We start from the raw sequence: 19,459 nt of genomic DNA, 5'->3' as shown, positions 1-19,459 counted from the left end.
GAGGTGTTACACACAGGCAGGTTGTGTTGTTCTGACACCAGATCTATAATATTACAGTATGTTCCTGTTTTGTTTATGTGCAACTGTAAATGGCACATATTTGTTGGCTTTCACTAAATATTTATTATAAAGTGTTATTTAAGTTCATGACTATTCTGTCTTGGTCCTGCAGGCCCCACAAGGAAATGTGTGTCATGCCTGGGCGTCAGGACATTGTGTAAAAGTTCTTTTATCCTGTTGTTTCTAACACCAAGGAGTTCACTGTGAGGTCTTCAGTCATGACTCATGCAGGAGTTTGCACATCAATGGTAACCAACAGAGAAGTCAGCAGATGCTGAAGTCACTGAAGCTCTGCTATCCCTGCATTTGTTACCAACACTAGGATTACATGGCATAACGCAGAAAAATTAAAGTTAAACTAAATCAAAGAACATTTAACTCATTGTGTTTAGGGCTTCTGCTTAAAAGCCATCAGCTGAGGAGTGAAACAAAATGAAAAAACAAAGAAAAAAGGAGGGACTTTGACAGAAGGAAAAACCACATTCATGTCAAACTCCCATGAGTGGCAGTATCGTGTGAGGCAAGTTGGCATCTCACACAGCTACAAGCAAGCCTTTGCCCAAACCCAATCATCCCTTCACATTATCTGCCCACACACAGCTGTAAACAGGTTTTCAGAAAAAAAACCTTGCAATAAAGCAAAATTATCAGCTTCCACTGGACACTGTAAACAAAGTCTGGAATTTTCCAGAGCTGCTTCCTCTGTACCGTCTCGACAGAAGGATAAAGATGTATTCCGACGCCTGAGCCTCGCTCGTAAATTTGATCTCATTTGCACCAGTTGCCCACCTGGCACAGAGAAATAAAACGTGATCTCACCTGTGGCGACGTCCTCCTCCTCCTCCTCTTTCAGCACATCATTTTGGTCGTTCCCCTCTTCTGCCTTTCTGGTGCCGTCCTTCACCGGCACCACGGTGAAGTTGGTGGGCATTTTTATACCCTGTGCTTCCTCTCAGTGTCTCCTGTTTGTCACACTCTTATCTCCCGCAGCCCTCCTCCGCCCCCTCTGTTCTGCTGAATCTTTTCCTTTCTCTGTCCAGCAACTGTCACTCTTCTTCTCTTTCTTCCTACTGTTCTCCGTTGTTTGCTTTCTGTTGTTCAGACCAACTTCCCCGGTGTACTTTACCCTCATGGGCAGGACGCTGTGTCTTGCTTCTGAGTTTTTGTTCCTATCGCTAGGATTCTGCTGTCCACCCATGTGACCCCGACCCCCACCGCACCAACTACCCAAATAAGGAAGAGCGCTGCTGCCCCGCCCAATGGGGGGCAGTGCACATGAACACACACACACACACACACACTGAGGTTGAAAAACTACATGCATTAGTGCTCATCTGTGAGTGAGAGCACATATAGCAGCTCTTTCTATGCCTGAGGGCAGATCCCCTGACCAGGAATGCAGCCTTTTTCTCACACACAGGCACAACAACCACCAGAAACAATCACCTTTGTTCAAAGAGGAAGTGCAAAGCTGCCACACACACACACACACGGACACACATGTATTTCCTCACTTGCTATGCAATAATTTAAACCCCATGTGCAGCAAGTGTGCAGCAATGCTGTTCTGAAGATGTATATAGACTATGTGAACATATAACCCTAAAGAGCGTTAGCACATATGCTTATGTGTGGAAACACACAGATTTCTGAAAGATGCTCATATCTGTATAGAGTGAGCTGTACATCATCCAAGGTTTAACCAAAACTGAATGGTCATTGAGACATAATAGAGAAACTTCTTTCAGGGATTAAGAAACAGGAGAACATCGAGCCTTTGTGCAGTCTCCACAGTTAATCCTAACCTGTCCAACTTTTGCTGAGTACTTTAAAACTATCTTTACACAGACCGTCATCTTGGTCATAGGTTCATACTACAGGCCTTTTTTAAGAAAAGAATCAGCACAGAAGTCTCTATATGTAAAACCCCATCCAGCTGGTTTGGGATCAAGTGGTCAGACGAGTGAATGGAAAAACAAAGCAGCGCATTTGTGTGCACTTGTACAGGATTGGAGAGTTAAAGTTTCTGCACATTGCTTCATTTGTATTGAGTCACAGCAGCTAGACTCTATCCAAGCTAACACAAGTCAAGGGGCAGGAAAGACATGCTCACATCACAATTACAGACAGTAATTGTAGATGTGATTGTGGCAATCAAAGATTTTTGGAGGTACAAAAAACTGTCGAACCTGTTAAACCAGCAGGTGTGAAGCAACAGACATCTTGCTGTCAAGCACCAGCGCTAATAAGGAACCATTCTACCCATTTAAAATACCATTGTTCTCTTAATTCTTCCCCTAATCTGTTCCATTTGTGCTATTGGGTTGACGAGAATATAAAAGATGGATAGGATCTAAAACTTTCGACTGGTACTCTAAGACTAATAAAGTATCGTAGCGTTTCTGAAAAATAGTAAAAGGGAGGAGAAAATGGCTTTAGGTGCCTCATGTTCAAATCCATTTGACCTTAATTCTAATGATTCATTTCCTCTGAATATATACTACACTGAAAATGACACTAGCTATCAGGTCTCAAACACCTTATGTGATTGGAAATGTGATAGAAACAGTGAAGTCCACAGAATTGAGTGCAGATGGCCAGAGTTTTTATAACACTAGCTGAGTGTGACTGTGAACACATGGAAACCAGAATGAGATCCCGCCCCCTCCGGTAACTTCCCCAGTGTGCCGACACATGAGATCAATAGAGTCAAGGGAAGGGTGTGGTGTGCAAAAGCAGGAAGGGGGAGGCAGAGCGTGCACGGTGCGAGAGAATCAAAGAGAAAGAGAGATGCCCAGTTAGCAATGCGACTCGCTCACAGCTCATTTCTCAATACTGAACCAGAGGAAGGACGTAGCACCATCTAGGACTTTCTACAGCATTCTTAAAGCTTGGGAAACCTTCACTCCTCAAACATCTTCAGTGAAATATTTGTTAGTCACATAAAAAAACCCCACAGCATCCTTATTATCAAACATTTATTACTCTAGTCTTCAGAAACTAGACCTCTTTCAATTAAATAACTCCTGTCAGGGGGTGTGGTTGCAAATATGATGCTGGACCCATGCTACATGCAAATCACTCCGAGCTGCAGCTACAGCCTAAACTAAAGCAGCCAGCATTCCTACTACTGTTTCCCTGCATCAAGAAAGGAAAGCTTGGATCAATATTCCTAAATGCGCAGTAAGTATTACAGTGCTTCTAAGGTAACAAAGGCAGCTCTTACTTGCTGCTCAGTGGATGAGCAATGATGTAACCGGCATCTGCTGATTAAGTGGCCAGACACTCAGACTGCTTTCTCAGGGACAGTCCATGCATCCAGGCCTGGGGGACAATGTCCCTTTTTGTGAGAGCATTTACACCAATAAATAAGGGAGGTTGGAAAGTAGGCTAAAATGCTGTGACATAAGCAGTTCTCAGGCTGTCTCACGGTTGATTTGACACACAATATGAAGGAGGAAATGCCTTACATAACTTCTCCAGCAAAAGGGCTAAAAAAATTCCCATAGGAGGGAAATGATCAATTGTGGTAAAAAAACAAAACAAGAGCAGACATTAGCTGTTTACTGGTCCTCACAACTTTCCAGTACTTATTTGTCTTACACTTACAGGAATTATTACTGAATTTGTTTTACTGTAATTCCCGCATAGGTATACAGTGAGTGCCACAAACTCATGATTCATTCCCTCAATTAACACATACAAAGGCACGAATATCTATCACCTTACTGGAATGTGTTGATAAGAAACTGGGAGTCTAAACCTAAATTTGACCTCCACAATATACTAATAAAGTAGTATGAGGATAGTCACTTCAGTGTGTACAAAATAACTGGATTTAATCTACCCATTTATATGCATTAACTCATTTTTTAAGTGCCTTTTATACTCAACTGCACAAAATACTCGAAACCAAGGGTTGTGTGTGTGTGTAAAATCGGGTTGATTTTAATGTTTTGAACATGTTTTTTTGAAAGGTTTGATTTTTAGTGGAAATACAGACCAACTTCACAACGTGTTTTAAAACAAGACGAGGTTGTGGGTGTGTGCAAAGTCAGATACCTGTCACACATGACTGGTTTGAGTATGTAAGTTTCTGAGGAGGAGGCTAGTGGCTAAACAGTTACACAGACGTTTGAGAAATAAACACCCCTAATCCCAGTGGCATTATTTAAACGATCAACGTATTAAATTCCACGTGTTATATCTTGATTATTAACTTTTTAATTGGGTGTGGCCTTCCCAGGCCAACATGTGGGTTTGCCTATTCAGTCACTTCTCCAGCTGTTTTTGTACAAGCCCTGAACTTTAAACATCGCCTAGTAAAGGTGTCCCTGACAACACAAATGCAGTCAGATGGTACACTAACTGGTCTCTACCCTGTCAGCACCCCAGTACAAAGTCTGTGTGATGTCAGATTTTGTTGCTTCTGTGGCTCAGAGGGTACAGTGGTGAGGCCCCCTGAACCACCTGACCCAAAAAACAAAAAACAAACAAAAAACCCCAAAACAAAACCCAAACATGACAGGAGAAACCATTTACGATTTACTGTTACATTGAAAAGTGTGGTAATCCACATTTTACATGAGCCTAGGCTCCTGGTTTTGCAGACAGTGGGGAATTTTTCTGCCCCAAGAACAACAGCACTTAAACTGAGTTCAGAACTCTCTCTGGCGGCTCGCATTTCCACTCCCAAAATAGATGTATTGATTGAACCTGCAGGGGAAGATGGGAAGACGCTGGATTTGCAACACATACACCAAGTGCAGGCCAATGACACAAGGACATACTTCTCAGCAGTGTAGATCATTCCTGCTGTTGTGCAGCCTTGAGACTCCCTGGTTTTTATCTTTTTCATGGCTATCATATCTAACAGTTCACTCTTTCTTTGTCAAGTTTTAAGCCTCTGTTTTATATAAGAATCTAGAGATGTTTGGTAGCCTGAAGTTGTAAAATCATTATATAAAGGAAAATACCGAGAAATGTATTTAATAGATTTGATACAAAAGCAACAAAGAACAAATCTGAACTATTATTTACTTTGCTAAAACTTGGTTAAGCTCAGGTTCTGCGATTTCATTAAAATTGCATTTAATTTTACTGCGATTAAATTCAAATAGAGTATTTTGAAATGAATAAATGTTATTATTTCAACTACAATGAAAAATAACACTAACACACCTCACATTATCTCACGTTTACCACATAGCCTGTCTGCCCAACCAATATATTACACTGCCCTCTGGTGGGCAAAGGAGAAAAGTGAACTCAGTGTAAAACTGTGTATTTGTGTATTGTATCTTTATTTTGAACATGTATAAGTGTATAGTATAAGAACAACAACCGAGAATAAAGAGACACGAACAAACAAATCAAAACAACAGGAAAACAAAACAATAATAAAAATCATAATTAACTTACATGTTGAAAAAAAGAGTAGGAAGAAGCATAAGCTATATACATAATCCCACCTCTTACACTATTTGGTAACTAACAGTCAACACTTTTTCTTCCTGTTTATGCCCTATCACTTCAGAAATTTGTTACATGTATTTGCTTTAATAACCCTAGTACTGTAACACGTCAAAAGACATACAAATTTACAGATATATAAACATAAACAAACTTGTGCACCCAAACACATATACACATCCCTGGTGTGAAAATAGTGTGTGACAAGACCCGGTCAAAGCCCTACCTCCTCCCTGTACATATTTTTGTACCTCTTTTTAAACCAAGTCATGCAGAGATATTGCTGCAGTTCTTCACTTAATCTGTTCAACAGCTTCTCTCCATACACAGAGATGCAAAAACTTTGTAGTGTACGGATACAGGGATATTCAATAAAGTCAATAAAGGAAACTGTGGTGTCTTGCAGGCTCAGATGGAATCTCTTTATCATATCATGTGAGTTCAGATCACATGCTTTTTCACACATCATCTCCCTTTCCATTACTTCCTTCTCTCAAACGTGCATCACTTTTGACCTACAGAGTCCAGAGGTTACAGACAAAACCTGCTAATGTACGTAAATTCATACTAATAAAACAAAATCCTAACAAAATGGCAGAGAGCCAAATGGAATTTACTTTTTATCCTCCAGTTAAGCGGAAAACCAGTTTTTTAGTTCCTTCTGTTTTCACTAGTTCATTTTCACTAGTTTCCCCAGATGATTACTGATGAAAACATCGCCTCCAACAGACACAAAAAAGGAAAAGAATATGTGTTCATGTCCAAAAACCCAAGAAGCAGTATTAGTTGCACAATCAGGTCCACACTGGCAAGTGGAGAAAAGAAATGTGAGAATTCCAGACATACAAAGTCTTACGTTCCTAAATGTAATTATGAAAGTGCGAGTGTACCACTTGGGTTCCCTTCTGAAACATTTTAGTGACATTTGTCTGGTACTGTATGTGAACTTACATCTGTGGCAAGGAAACAATACTGAAAAATCTACTTCACTTCAGTCTACTTGCATAAAATGATAATACAAGAAGTTAAAGACACAAAATATCTGCCTTACAGGAAAAATAAAAGACCACTTTGCATTATTTAACTTCATCATAAACTGTTGAAGGTTATGGTACCAATTCTAGTCTTTCCAGTTTTTAAGTATTTATTTTGGCCAAAGGGCAAACTTCCAAGCCCAGGAAATGTTCTGAAAAACTGTGAAAATCAGTGATCTTTAGGAGTGCTGGTAGGTGGATTTTGTTATGTGCGTCCAGAGAGTACTATTAAAATCGCTATCTAAATCGTTACGAGAAAAAAAATCCATTAATTAATTATATAACATTGAATACAATTCACTTGTAAACAATAGTACAAAAATGCTATAATCTTACAGTTGCAGGAGTAAATTTCTGCATTAAATATCAACAACATTTTAATTCAAGTTACAATTACAGACAAACACAATCTGAATGAACTGAGAACACACAATCAGTCGTTTTGTTTTACTGTCTTTATTGAACCTTGAGCAATCACTCAAAGTCCAGGCTGTACAGGATGTGAACCTGTAGGCCTCTCCAAAAGTTACTTGGGGTCAAGAGTTCCACTTAAATGACACTAAAGCATGTGTTGGGAATCAGACCTTTCCTCTAAATGACAGTGTCCTCCACATCTCTACTAGTAGACATGAACTGATCCAGTAACCAGGGAACAGAACAGCCAATTTCCAGTGTTTTCAGCTAGGACCAGTGACTGGTCATTCTCCCAAATATCTGATTACAGGCCGGTCTGTTTCATGTGCACACAACATACGCACAGAGATGCAGGCAAATACTGACTCGCACACTCATAGCCACATGCAAACATGTCATTAGTGTGAAATTTCTCACTGTTATTGAAGACACAAAGTTCCCCAAAATAAAGCATGGAGGGACCACCACGCAACAAAGCTAATGTTCATCTTCATCCAGCTGAACATATGAGATTTGAAAGAAGCTAACAAAAAGAACATGGCTAAAGCTAATAGTAACCATAAGTCAGCATCATCAGTATGAGATTTGGAACAGCAAAAATGATCAAAGCAGTTACAAGGAAGATTATGGAAACGGGTAAAAATAAAAATAAAAATAAAATGATTAAGATCCTGTTATCTGGTGATATTATAACACAATGAACACTTGAATTGAAAAAGAAATTGCAAATAAATCCTGAAATGTACTTCAAATTTGGGGGAAATTAATAATTTATTTTAATTATTAAACTAATATTTAGCATTTTTAAAAAACAGTTGATATTTGTTTGTATGTGCTTGTATGGGCCAAATATTGCACAAGAAAATTGCAGTCAGTGAATATCTAAATGTACATTACACTTGAAAGAGTCAAAATCTCATCCCAATTGTGAAGCACAGTGGAGGGAGCATCGTGGTTCGGGGCTGCTTTGCTACTTCAGGACAGGAATGCCTTACAATAGTTGAGAAAACACTGAATTTAAAACTGCAGCTAGGAGAATGACAGTGCAGCAGTTAGTATCTGGCCTTCACCCAATTCAATAACAGTCCACTCATTTGACTGCTTTGGGGAATGATCGTCAACACTAACGCTGGACAGGACTGCAACTGAAATGGTGTCATGACCTCAAAATGAATACTCAATCAAGACATCCCAGATATATAATGATCCACACTTTCTCATAAACACACTGTAGTGCAGCCTTTTAATAAAAAGCCTAACCTCACTCCAACAGGTGCAGGGGAAAAAAGCTGTTTTTCCCAGCAGCTCCAGACTAAAAGTGTTTAAATCTTATTTCAAGGGACAGAATAGCAAACAATTTACAGGGAGTGCAGAATTATTAGGCAAATGAGTATTTTGTCCACATCATCCTCTTCATGCATGTTGTCTTACTCCAAGCTGTATAGGCTCGAAAGCCTACTACCAATTAAGCATATTAGGTGATATGCATCTCTGTAATGAGAAGGGGTGTGGTCTAATGACATCAACACCCTATATCAGGTGTGCATAATTATTAGGCAGCGTCCTTTCCTTTGGCAAAATGGGTCAAAAGAAGGACTTGACAGGCTCAGAAAAGTCAGAAATAGTGAGATATCTTGCAGAGGGATGCAGCAGTCTCAAAATTGCAAAGCTTCTGAAGCGTGATCATCGAACAATCAAGCGTTTCATTCAAAATAGTCAACAGGGTCGCAAGAAGCGTGTGGAAAAACCAAGGCGCAAAATAACTGCCCATGAACTGAGAAAAGTCAAGCGTGCAGCTGCCAAGATGCCACTTGCCACCAGTTTGGCCATATTTCAGAGCTGCACCATCACTGGAGTGCCCAAAAGCACAAGGTGTGCAATACTCAGAGACATGGCCAAGGTAAGAAAGGCTGAAAGACGACCACCACTGAACAAGACACACAAGCTGAAACGTCAAGACTGGGCCAAGAAATATCTCAAGACTGGTTTTTCTAAGGTTTTATGGACTGATGAAATGAGAGTGAGTCTTGATGGGCCAGATGGATGGGCCCGTGGCTGGATTGGTAAAGGGCAGAGAGCGCCAGTCCGACTCAGACGCCAGCAAGGTGGAGGTGGAGTACTGGTTTGGGCTGGTATCATCAAAGATGAGCTTGTGGGGCCTTTTCGGGTTGAGGATGGAGTCAAGCTCAACTCCCAGTCCTACTGCCAGTTTCTGGAAGACACCTTCTTCAAGCAGTGGTACAGGAAGAAGTCTGCATCCTTCAAGAAAAACATGATTTTCATGCAGGACAATGCTCCATCACACGCGTCCAAGTACTCCACAGCGTGGCTGGCAAGAAAGGGTATAAAAGAAGAAAAACTAATGACATGGCCACCTTGTTCACCTGATCTGAACCCCATTGAGAACCTGTGGTCCATCATCAAATGTGAGATTTACAAGGAGGGAAAACAGTACACCTCTCTGAACAGTGTCAGTGGCTGTGGTTGCTGCTGCACGCAATGTTGATGGTGAACAGATCAAAACACTGACAGAATCCATGGATGGCAGGCTTTTGAGTGTCCTTGCAAAGAAAGGTGGCTATATTGGTCACTGATTTGTTTTTGTTTTGTTTTTGAATGTCAGAAATGTATATTTGTGAATGTGGAGATGTTATATTGGTTTCACTGGTAAAAATAAATAATTGAAATGGGTATATATTGTTTTTTGTTAAGTTGCCTAATAATTATGCACAGTAATAGTCACCTGCACACACAGATATATAGCTAAAACTAAAAACAAACTAAAAACTACTTCCAAAAACATTCAGCTTTGATATTAATGAGTTTTTTGGGTTCATTGAGAACATGGTTGTTGTTCAATAATAAAATTATTCCTCAAAAATACAACTTGCCTAATAATTCTGCACTCCCTGTACACTTGTAAAAGTTTTGAATGAACTTATTAACTCAAGGGATACTATTATATTCAGGGCTGCACATAAGTGTTCTGGAGGAGTACAGACATTTGTTCAAAACTCTTAAAGATGTCGAAGAAGCAAGAAGCAAGCTTCGTAAGCAATTACGCGCAAAAGAAGTGCGTATTCTCAGAATTTCCGGGAACATCTTATGTACGCAAACGCGTGTTCCAACTTCTTATCCCGTGCGCGTCTTTTATTTTGACAGCGAATGCTTATGTGCTTATGTGCAGCCCTGGTTATGTATTGTATGTGTATGTATCGTTTCAAACTGTGAAGGACTTTGTAACTGTGTGATCTGAAAACTGTTTTTATTTTGAGAAATTTTGCTTAATTTTATCCAATTCTGTACTTTACATGTTTACAACAAAAGCATCTCCATACAAGTGTGTTAATAATCAGATTGTATGTGTCTGCATTTGTGAGTCTGACAAAAATTCAAACAACATGGACAGGTTTTTATATAGCGCTTTTCTACTCTGTCTGAGCACTTAAAGTACTTTATATATCTAATTCAACCAATCACACCCATTCACACAAGCACTTATTCTAAGCGCTCTATCTAAAATTCATACACATTCACACTTCGATGGGTGCATCGGAGAGCAATATGGGGTTAGTATCTTGCCCAAGGATATTTTGCATGCAGACTGGAGCAGCCAAACCACCAATCTTCTGGTTAGTAGCTGACCTGCTTTGCCACCTGAGCTACAGCCACCCCAACATAACATAATAAGAACAGAAAACATAACCAAAAAAAAAAGAAGAAAGAAAAAAAACCTGTCTTGGGGCAATGAGTAAGATCAGCAAAAACAGAAGTTGACTCAAGTTTTTTGCTATCTCAGTTCCTTTTTTCAGCAGACAGCTCAGCCCATGTCATGAGAGAGTTTGGAAGGATTGAAGCTTGCACTGCATCAGTCTCATCCCTGGAGTTTTACAGGACTGTAGTCATTTAGGCCGGGGTGGGGTTAAGGAGGTTGTCTGTGAGGGTTCTCAGTCATCCAGGTCATCGTAGTCAAAGGAGCTTGCAAAGAAAAGCGTCTGGACTTCTTTAAGTTGCTTGAAGACGTTTCACCTCTCATCCGAGAAGCTTCTTCAGTTCTAAGGTCAAATGGCGGAGAGTCCCAGATTTAAACCCAGTGGGAATATCCCCCCAAAGAGGGACAAAAGGACCCCCTGATGATCTTCTAATCGCCTGAGCCAAGGTGTGAAAACGGGTGTGGGTCCCAATCAGCCAGGGTTTCGGGTGAGCTCATTGTGAAACCTGGCCCCACTTTATCATGCGATTTCCTGAGGTCAGATGGCCCAGGATGTGAGTGGCCGTTAAGGCGTCTGGGGAGGGATCTCAAAACTGGATTATAGATGGCAGAGAGTTGGTGTCTTAAACCACCGCCTCTGTTCAAAGATGGTCGCTCACAGTGGACATACCGGTAGATGGCTTCTTTCACTCCTCTTTCAAACCATCTGTCCTCTCTGTCCAAAATGTGAACATTGGCATCCTCGAAAGAGTGACCTTTATCCTTTAGATGCAGATGGACTGCTCACAATGAGCTCACCCCACCATTTGACCTTAGAACTGAAGAAGCTTCTTGGATGAGAGGTGAAACGTCTTCAAGCAACTTAAAGAAGTCCAGACGCTTTTCTTTGCAAGCTCCTTTGACGGTTAAGGAGGTTATAATAGGACTCCTAATTCAGAGACAGGCGGAACATGATACTCACGCAATGTCTCTCTCTACACATTTCTGACATCTGATATCCACTGATGCCATAACCAAGTAACTGTACTGACTGTGCCCAGCTGCATTTTCTCCTTACATATACCCAAGGTAGACACAATAGCACAAACAGAAATTTAACACAGCTTTTTATGGAAACAAAGCTCTTCTGTTTTGAAGTTTTATCAACTGCTCTATTCAGTAAATAAAGCAGTATTTGTATTGGGTTTGTTTTAATATTATTGTTGAATAAACATATTTGGTCATTTTAAAAGTTGTTATTTTCTTTATTTTGGATGATTTCACTGGATGGGATAATGCTAATATGTTTAAGTGTCATCATCTTATGTCTTCACTCTCTCTGGACATAATTTTAAACATGTATTTTGCTTTCTAGGGGCCTCATTTGGCTTCATGTTGCTCTACAACAATATTTACCGTGATAGGAAAGGCAAAAAGGCCAAAATGACTCACAGTAAATGCCTTACTTAGTTTTACACATACAAGAGGTGGAAAAACCCCTGACTATCAACCCCAAATGTAGAGAATGTCTAGGGGAAAACACATGATGTAGTTTTTCCCATCACATCTGTTCAGCAGCAGTGGTTTTCTGGTGCTGAAAGACTGTTAGCATTATTAACCAGACCACTTTCATCGTGTGTTAAAATAAAACAAACTGCACTGGTATGAGCAGTGCTTTGGAGGTGACTGGTAAAGTTTCACTTGCTTACTTCCATTTTCAGTTTGGTGCATTGCCTAAGAGATACTATGCACATTTAGTGACTTCTTAATCTAGATTTTGGTGTAAGTCACAAAATATGAGGAGCTATCTTTCCTCTTTCCTAGTGCTGGCCCCAAGCCCCCCCTCCAAAAAATAAATTTAAAAAATTAAAACAAGGAGGATTGCTTGATGAAGGGCATCCAGCATGAAACATGTACCACATCACACATAATGCTCATGAGTCAGAATTCCATACTACAGTGATTGGGACTCTGGTTAGGACCCCACATTGGTCATTTTTGCTCCGGACCATTTCTGCCAGTGTCTAGGCCTTGGATAGCCCCTGCAATATTCTCCTGAATGATGGGTGTCCCCACTCAGACAGAACCTCCACACCAGCACTGGTACAGGAGGAGAAGGAGTCAAAACTGGAAGCAAAGAAATTGCTGAGTTTCTTACTTTCTTTTTCACAATAGTTAACTTGTGTCTTAGACTCGGCTACGCTATGTGCTGGCTTACAAAAATCAAGAAATCACAAGTTGAAGGGACACTGCAACATGTAACGTCACTCATTGTCCTATGGCGTGGGTTTGCCAGGGCAAGGGTAATGACCCCACTACCGCCCCCTCTGGCACTGCTGCTTAACAGGGTGCTTTTAAAAAGGGACAGGGTGGACTTTTTTTATGTGGTTATGTGTGTCTACATACAAGTACAGTAAATACTTTGTCTATCAAAACTCTGAAATAACAGGTGAAAATATACTGAACCTGTAGATATACACTGTTTTTTTTCATGCCTGTGATGACTGTATGTAAATTTTTAACCACAGCTGTGCATGTAAAAAAGTATGATAGTATATCATACCATCCCATGCTAAAACAACTATTGCTACAACCTACTGACATAGAAAAGAAACACCCGTGTTAAGTTATCTTTAACTTCAATTTTGTAACAGATGAAAAACAAAAACAAAAGAGAAACCCTAGTTAGTAAAAACGGTCAAACTTGCAGTGATGTCAGAGCAGGAATTTATAGTATTTTTTTTAAGTTTGTCACATTTTTTTTTGTTTCTATAAGACCCTTTGTGCCTTGTAGTTTGGAATAGATTTGCACCTGAAAATGACACCGATAGACCCCATTGACCACTCATCCAAATTTACTAACTGCACAAGTAAGATTCCATTATTGCTTTGGTGGTAACTGCACTGTAAAGTGTTATGATAATGTAGATAATGACCTGAGGACAAATGCCCAATTCAAAATAAAATTACCTGATAAAAATGTAAAGATTGAGCTAAACTGTGACCCAAAGGAGAGAGTCTTCTGAAACACCCTCTGTCTGACCGATGTAACCCCCACCCCCACCTCAGACACATACATCGCCCTGTGAGTGTTGCGTGTAAACAGCAGTGTAAATAGGGAGCAAGTAGAACAAATATGTGAGACTGAACAAGGCCACACAAGAGCAGGAGCAGATATAGTGGATGCCAGGGCCCAGTTGGTGCTGACTGCTGGGTTCCAAATAAAGATGAGGGCAGCACATGACACCAAAGGTGCATGCCTTCTTGAACATGAACACACACCCACAGAGAGAGAGAGAGAGAGAGCAAGTGAGCCTCTGGAATGACATTCTGAGGACGTTCATTTACCAGTTCTGTCCCACTCATTCTCTACACACAATGTAATTATTAGCTGTAGCTGTAATATACAAACCCTCCACCTAAAAAATACATAAATGTTTTTCCCAAAAAGTTAAATCATCTGGAAGTAGCATTTTCAGCGGGAGAAATGTTTTGTCACTAATCTGCAAGTGACTTCTTCAGTCTCAGCTGACTGCAGGTTTCCAGCCTTATGAACAGTACATTTGCATAATGACTGAAACTAGCACCACTGGTGAAACATTTTCTGGATCATTAATAAGAAAATTGTCTTGACCACTAATAAGGGACCATTGATCAATGGTCATGAGTACCATTCACAGAGAGTTGGGGAATGGCTGCAATCACAGCACTGTAAGATGGTGAAAGATGTAGCCTGAGGCCCCCTCCTCGCTTTCACGTAAATGGCCTCCTTGACTCCGCGCTCAAACCAGCATTCCTCCTTGTCCTGGATGTGTACATCATCATCATTGAAAGAGTGTCGACTGGCCTGTAAGTGTAAACAGACTGCGGAGTCCTGCCCTGACGAGGTAGCTCTTCTGTGTAGTGCCATCTGCTTAGGTAGAGGTTGTTTGGTTTCCTCGATTTATAAATCACGCCAATCCTCCTGGCACTTAACAGCGTAATCGAAGAAGTTCCTTATCTTGATGATAATGCATGTTGCCTGTCATTGAAAAGCTGTCCAAGTCAGCAAAATACTCTCAAATTGTACTTTGAAATGAACCGAAAGCCAGTGTAGCTGCATTAAGATATGAGTCACATTTTGGGGGATTTTGTCAGAAGCCTGGCAGTAGCATTTTGAAGAACTTGGAACTGTTCTGGGATGTTTTTCCAAGACAAATTTATAGTGCATTGCAGTAATCCAATCATGAAGAAACAAAAGCATGAATAATAATTTCCAGTTCAGCACGTGACACAACGGAGCTTAGTTTGGCAGTACTTCTCAAATGATGAACCAGAAACTTGACATGTGCATCCAAAGTAAAACCAGAATCAAAGGTTATGCCAGAGTTCCTAACAGAGGATTTTGCCAAAGAACCAAGATGTCCAAGCATCTCCTTTCTGGTGCAAACACAATTATTTCCATTTATTCTTGATTTAATTAAAGAAAAATGTCTGCCATCCACCGTTTAATAGTGTCTAGGAACTTGGGTGAAACGAGGTGTACAGCTGAATATCATCTGCATAGCAGGGATAATAGATGTCCTTAAAGGTACAAGGTACAAAAATGTCCAGAGAGCACAAACAGGCTTTCATCGTACCAATAAGCTTCGCCAGCTCACGTAAAGTTACTGGTGCAAAGCTGTCTATTGTAAGATAACAGGCCGAGCTGGTGTGGGAACAACAACAACAACACAGATGCTGAAGAAGAGATATTATTTCTTACATTTCTGACCTTATTAACAAAAAAAGGAAAGAAAACGCTGACAGTCCTCATTTCAGGACATAGTAGGTGGAGCAGGAGTAATGATGCCACTAACAATGTTGAATAACAACTGCTATTTAACACCAGGTTAGAAAAATATGCAACCCTTGCTTACTTCACTGAGTTATTAAAGGAACTAAAAGATCCTTTAGGTGTAATAAGTGCCTTTTTAAATGGGTTTTCCTCCACAGATGTTCCATTTTTCTGCAGGAACGTTTTATCATGCAGAAAAATGGCATATATCATAATTTATCTATGGTGATGACTGTAAAACTGGCACCCATCTCTATTTAAAACAACAGATATAGTCTAATATAGAAAGGTAATGTTAATTAAAATGATCTGTTAAGATATCTACATCATTTTAAGGGGAGAAAAACAAATTAAAATCCTCAGAAAGCATGCCTGCAGAGGAGGCAGACCTCATGGAATGGGGGGCTGAAAACTGTGTCACAGTTACAGATCAATGAAAAATAACAGTGGTGGTTAGAAATAAAAATGTCCTCAGAACAAACAGAATCAACATTCAGATCCAAAGTAAAACCGAGGTCCAAAGTGTGCCCTTTGGCGTGAGTAGGGCCAGACACATGCTGGATAAATTAAAAATGTCTATGACACTCATAAAGCTCCTAGCAAAGAGCTCAGAGTCATCATCAATGTGCACGTTAAAATCCCCAAATACGACCAGTCTAGACAGTTTCAGGGTGTATGATAAACAGTTACTAAATTCCTTTAAGAATGTGCTGTTTGGACCAGGTGGACGGTACACTACAGCACAATAAAAAGGATCCTTTCCCCCGCAGCTCAAGCGATAAAAACTATCCAATTTTAAACAAACAACATGAAAACCGATTTGAAAACACAACAGCAAGACCTCCTCTACAACCCAGCATCCGAGGCTGGCTGATAAAAGAGTACCCCCTCGGACAAAGTTCAATAAGGGATGTGTGGTATGCGGACTGCTGCCAAGTCTCAGTCAGGAATAAAAAAAAATCCAGATTTCTGGCTTGTATAAAGTCATGCTTAGTGAGGTGGAGAACAGAGCAGCCACAGACGCAGCCCATTTCAGGGGATGGAGAAACTGTGGGTTTGATCCATGAAAGTCACGTAGTCCACTCACCGATGGGATAAAAGGCAACGTGAGCGAAGAGTCTGGATAAACACTGTGGAGATAGCTGCGTCGCAGAGATCCAAACAGCATGTAAAATGAGTAAGACTGAAACTGTCAAAAATGAAATAAATAACTGAGTAGTAAATATTTTCACATTCTTTTAAATACACCACAAAAGATTTAAAAACAAATGCAAAGTGTGTCTAGAGTGGTATTTAATTTCTATCTCACATCTAGATATTTTTTATTTTTTAAACGTCATTCGTTTTAAATTTAATAATTTGTTTCCCTTTAAATGCTTTCACTGTTTATTTTTCCCCAACTTTGATATTGTGTCATGTAACTTGGCTCAAAGTAAAGTGCAGAGTGGGTAAATGTTACAAAGGTGAATAAATATAAAAGCAAATCACAACAGGAATATTATTAATGTTATATAAATAATGTTATTTTTTCAATTTAACATTTGGTGCACTTAATGAGACATTAACTTACTTACTTACTTATATCTGATATTATAGGGGTAGCTTCTGAGATTGGACCTTAAAAAAATCATAACCAGCTAACAAATTCATGCAGATTACTTTTGCTGATTCTCCATAAAGAATCTCAGGCAGCAGAAACAATCACAGAGATGAGAGCTTAACAGTCTCTCAGCCTGATGTGAATCTGACACCTTCTGAAGACTCTAGAACCTCATTTATATTTCAATGCCTGGTTAATCTCTCATAAATCCAAACACAATCTTAATCATCCTCAGCATCTGAGGCAAGCCGTGAGGTCACACCCACAAACTGCTTAATGTCATTAGCAGTCACTATGGCCTTTTCCCACTCTCGCACGGCCTAAAATCTGAACAACGACCAAGTCACAAGTGCATTTTTAGACTAAAGTGTTTTAAGAGGAGCCCAAGGCAGTGTAACACATAGACACTATCATTCACACAACAAAACGGTTTTTTGCCATCATTTATATTTCTTTATAACCGCTGCTTCCTCTTTACAAGAGACTTTACTTAACATTGTTTTGCAACCTTGAGTCGTGGAAAACACAGTGCTCCAGTTCCACTAAACTGTCAAATGTGTTCAAATTGTGTTTGACCTTTGGAAAAGTACATTCCACCATCAAATAAAGCCTCCTTTATTAACAAATTAAAAGTCACAACTTGTAATATGCAGTCAGCTTTATTCAGAGCCTGCATCTGGTCTCTGTTTTACTGTGTGGTATGTAACTAAAAGAGGAACCTTCCCATTGAGCATGCTGATACATACAAGTTTATCTGTGCAGTGCCTCTTTAGTGGAAAATGGCTAACCATTGATCATGTAAACATAATTAAATCTATTATCTGCTACCGCTAACTTTATCATAGGGAATTCAATTAAACAGAGGCCCCTATAGATCTGTAAACAGATTATACCAAAACAAACAACTTTCCACTGATTGCAGTAAACCGAGTGTCACAGATGAATGAAGTGCGGAAATTGAAATCGAACTGAAGTCAGTACCTAATAAGATGCTTCAGTGATAAATAACTCCTAAAGTAGAGTCTTCATTATACAGAGGGTCGTTAATATCTATAATCCATCTCAGCAAGTTTCTGGCGTAGGTTTGTCCACTTTTTCTCTTTTTAAAACCATCACTGGGCCCATTGTGCAAGCACTCTTCACATGGCTGCAACCCCGTAAGTATTTGTGATAGAGACAAAACAAGCACAAAGAATTTACAGGGCCTAGATTTTTCCATGTGCGCTTCACATTAGCATAACTCCTCAACTATATTTGGCTGGAGAGAATTTCGCAGCCAAAATTACAAAATAAATCTGTTCGGTCAGTGTGGATCTTTTTCAACGAAGGGTTAAAGGCATTCAAATCAATTAAAATGCAAGTACAAGACTTTTTCATTACTATTCCCGTCACAATTTCCAGCCAGTGATATTAATGAAGTAGGTATTTTTACAACCCCCACCGCAAAAAAAGAAAAAACAAACAAAAAACATCCTCAGATTTTATAGCAGCATATTCATTGGAGCGGCATGTAACTTATGACATCATTTGACAGCCACATTCTTTGCCCGCCCAGTTGCATGTGCCCACAGAGGCGGCAAATGCTCTTTGGTTGTTCTCCGGAGTCATGTTACAAATTTTTGGGAGATTAAAATTTTTGCCGTTGAAAACTTGCAAAGTGCAACAAGCCCCAATAATGCACCCTCGCATGATATCTCACATGCACAAACACACCCATCATCTTCTACTTAGCAAAACAATCTGAATTTGAATGAAATACCATCTATGCATTAAAGCAGAATAGCCAAGTCCCAACTTGTCATCGTATTATAGAAGAGGTAATCGGGTTGAACACATTTTCATGGCTTTGCAGCTCAGTGCTGGCTGTCAGTTAAAAACACCTACTGCTCCAGTGAGGTGAGGTTTTTTTCCTACAAAACTACAACCTGTTTGATTTAAAAAATATTTCTATGCTCAAAATCAAGCTACAAATGAGTATTTTAGTGTTTCTACCAACATTGCTAAAGACTCAGCAGGTTCTGTGACTGCAGGCGTGAGAAAAAAAAACACAAAAAACATGCGCACACTCACAGCCGTGCACAAACATGTCATTAACATGTAGGCTCCTCATTGTGAGTGAAGACAAAGTTCCACCTCTAAATGGCTTATGAAAATAAATTAATATAAAGGTTTTGGAGTGGGCTAGTCAGAGTTCTGACTCAGTTTGATTGAGATTCTTTGGCATGACCTTAAAGAATCAACCTATGACATAGTTGAATTCAAACAATTCTGCAAAGACGAGTGAGCCAAAATTCCTCCACAGTGATGTGAAAGACTCATCGTCAGCTATTACGAATGCTTTTCTGCAGCTCTTGATGCCAAGAGTGGCACAA

General features: G+C 39.8%; 1 protein-coding gene across 6 annotated transcripts in view; it reads right to left on the bottom strand.

Annotated features, from left to right (window-relative positions):
* slc12a7b (solute carrier family 12 member 7b) overlaps window positions 1-19,459 on the bottom strand; it is a 77,536-nt gene that overhangs the window by 55,611 nt on the left and 2,466 nt on the right. For 2 of the 6 annotated variants that reach the window (XM_004572293.6, XM_076887913.1), the window contains exon 1: window positions 880-1,241. The exons of the other annotated variants lie outside the window; for them this stretch is intronic. In XM_004572293.6, the coding sequence (XP_004572350.1) occupies window positions 880-991 (112 nt within the window). In that variant the 5' untranslated portion in view covers window positions 992-1,241. Of the gene's footprint in view, window positions 1-879; window positions 1,242-19,459 lie in introns of those variants that run through there. 6 annotated transcript variants of the gene reach the window in all.

The sequence above is a fragment of the Maylandia zebra genome, linkage group LG9 (genome assembly GCF_041146795.1).
Source record: "Maylandia zebra isolate NMK-2024a linkage group LG9, Mzebra_GT3a, whole genome shotgun sequence".
Lineage (NCBI taxonomy): Eukaryota > Metazoa > Chordata > Actinopteri > Cichliformes > Cichlidae > Maylandia > Maylandia zebra.
This window is presented reverse-complemented; position numbering and strand designations above follow the sequence as displayed.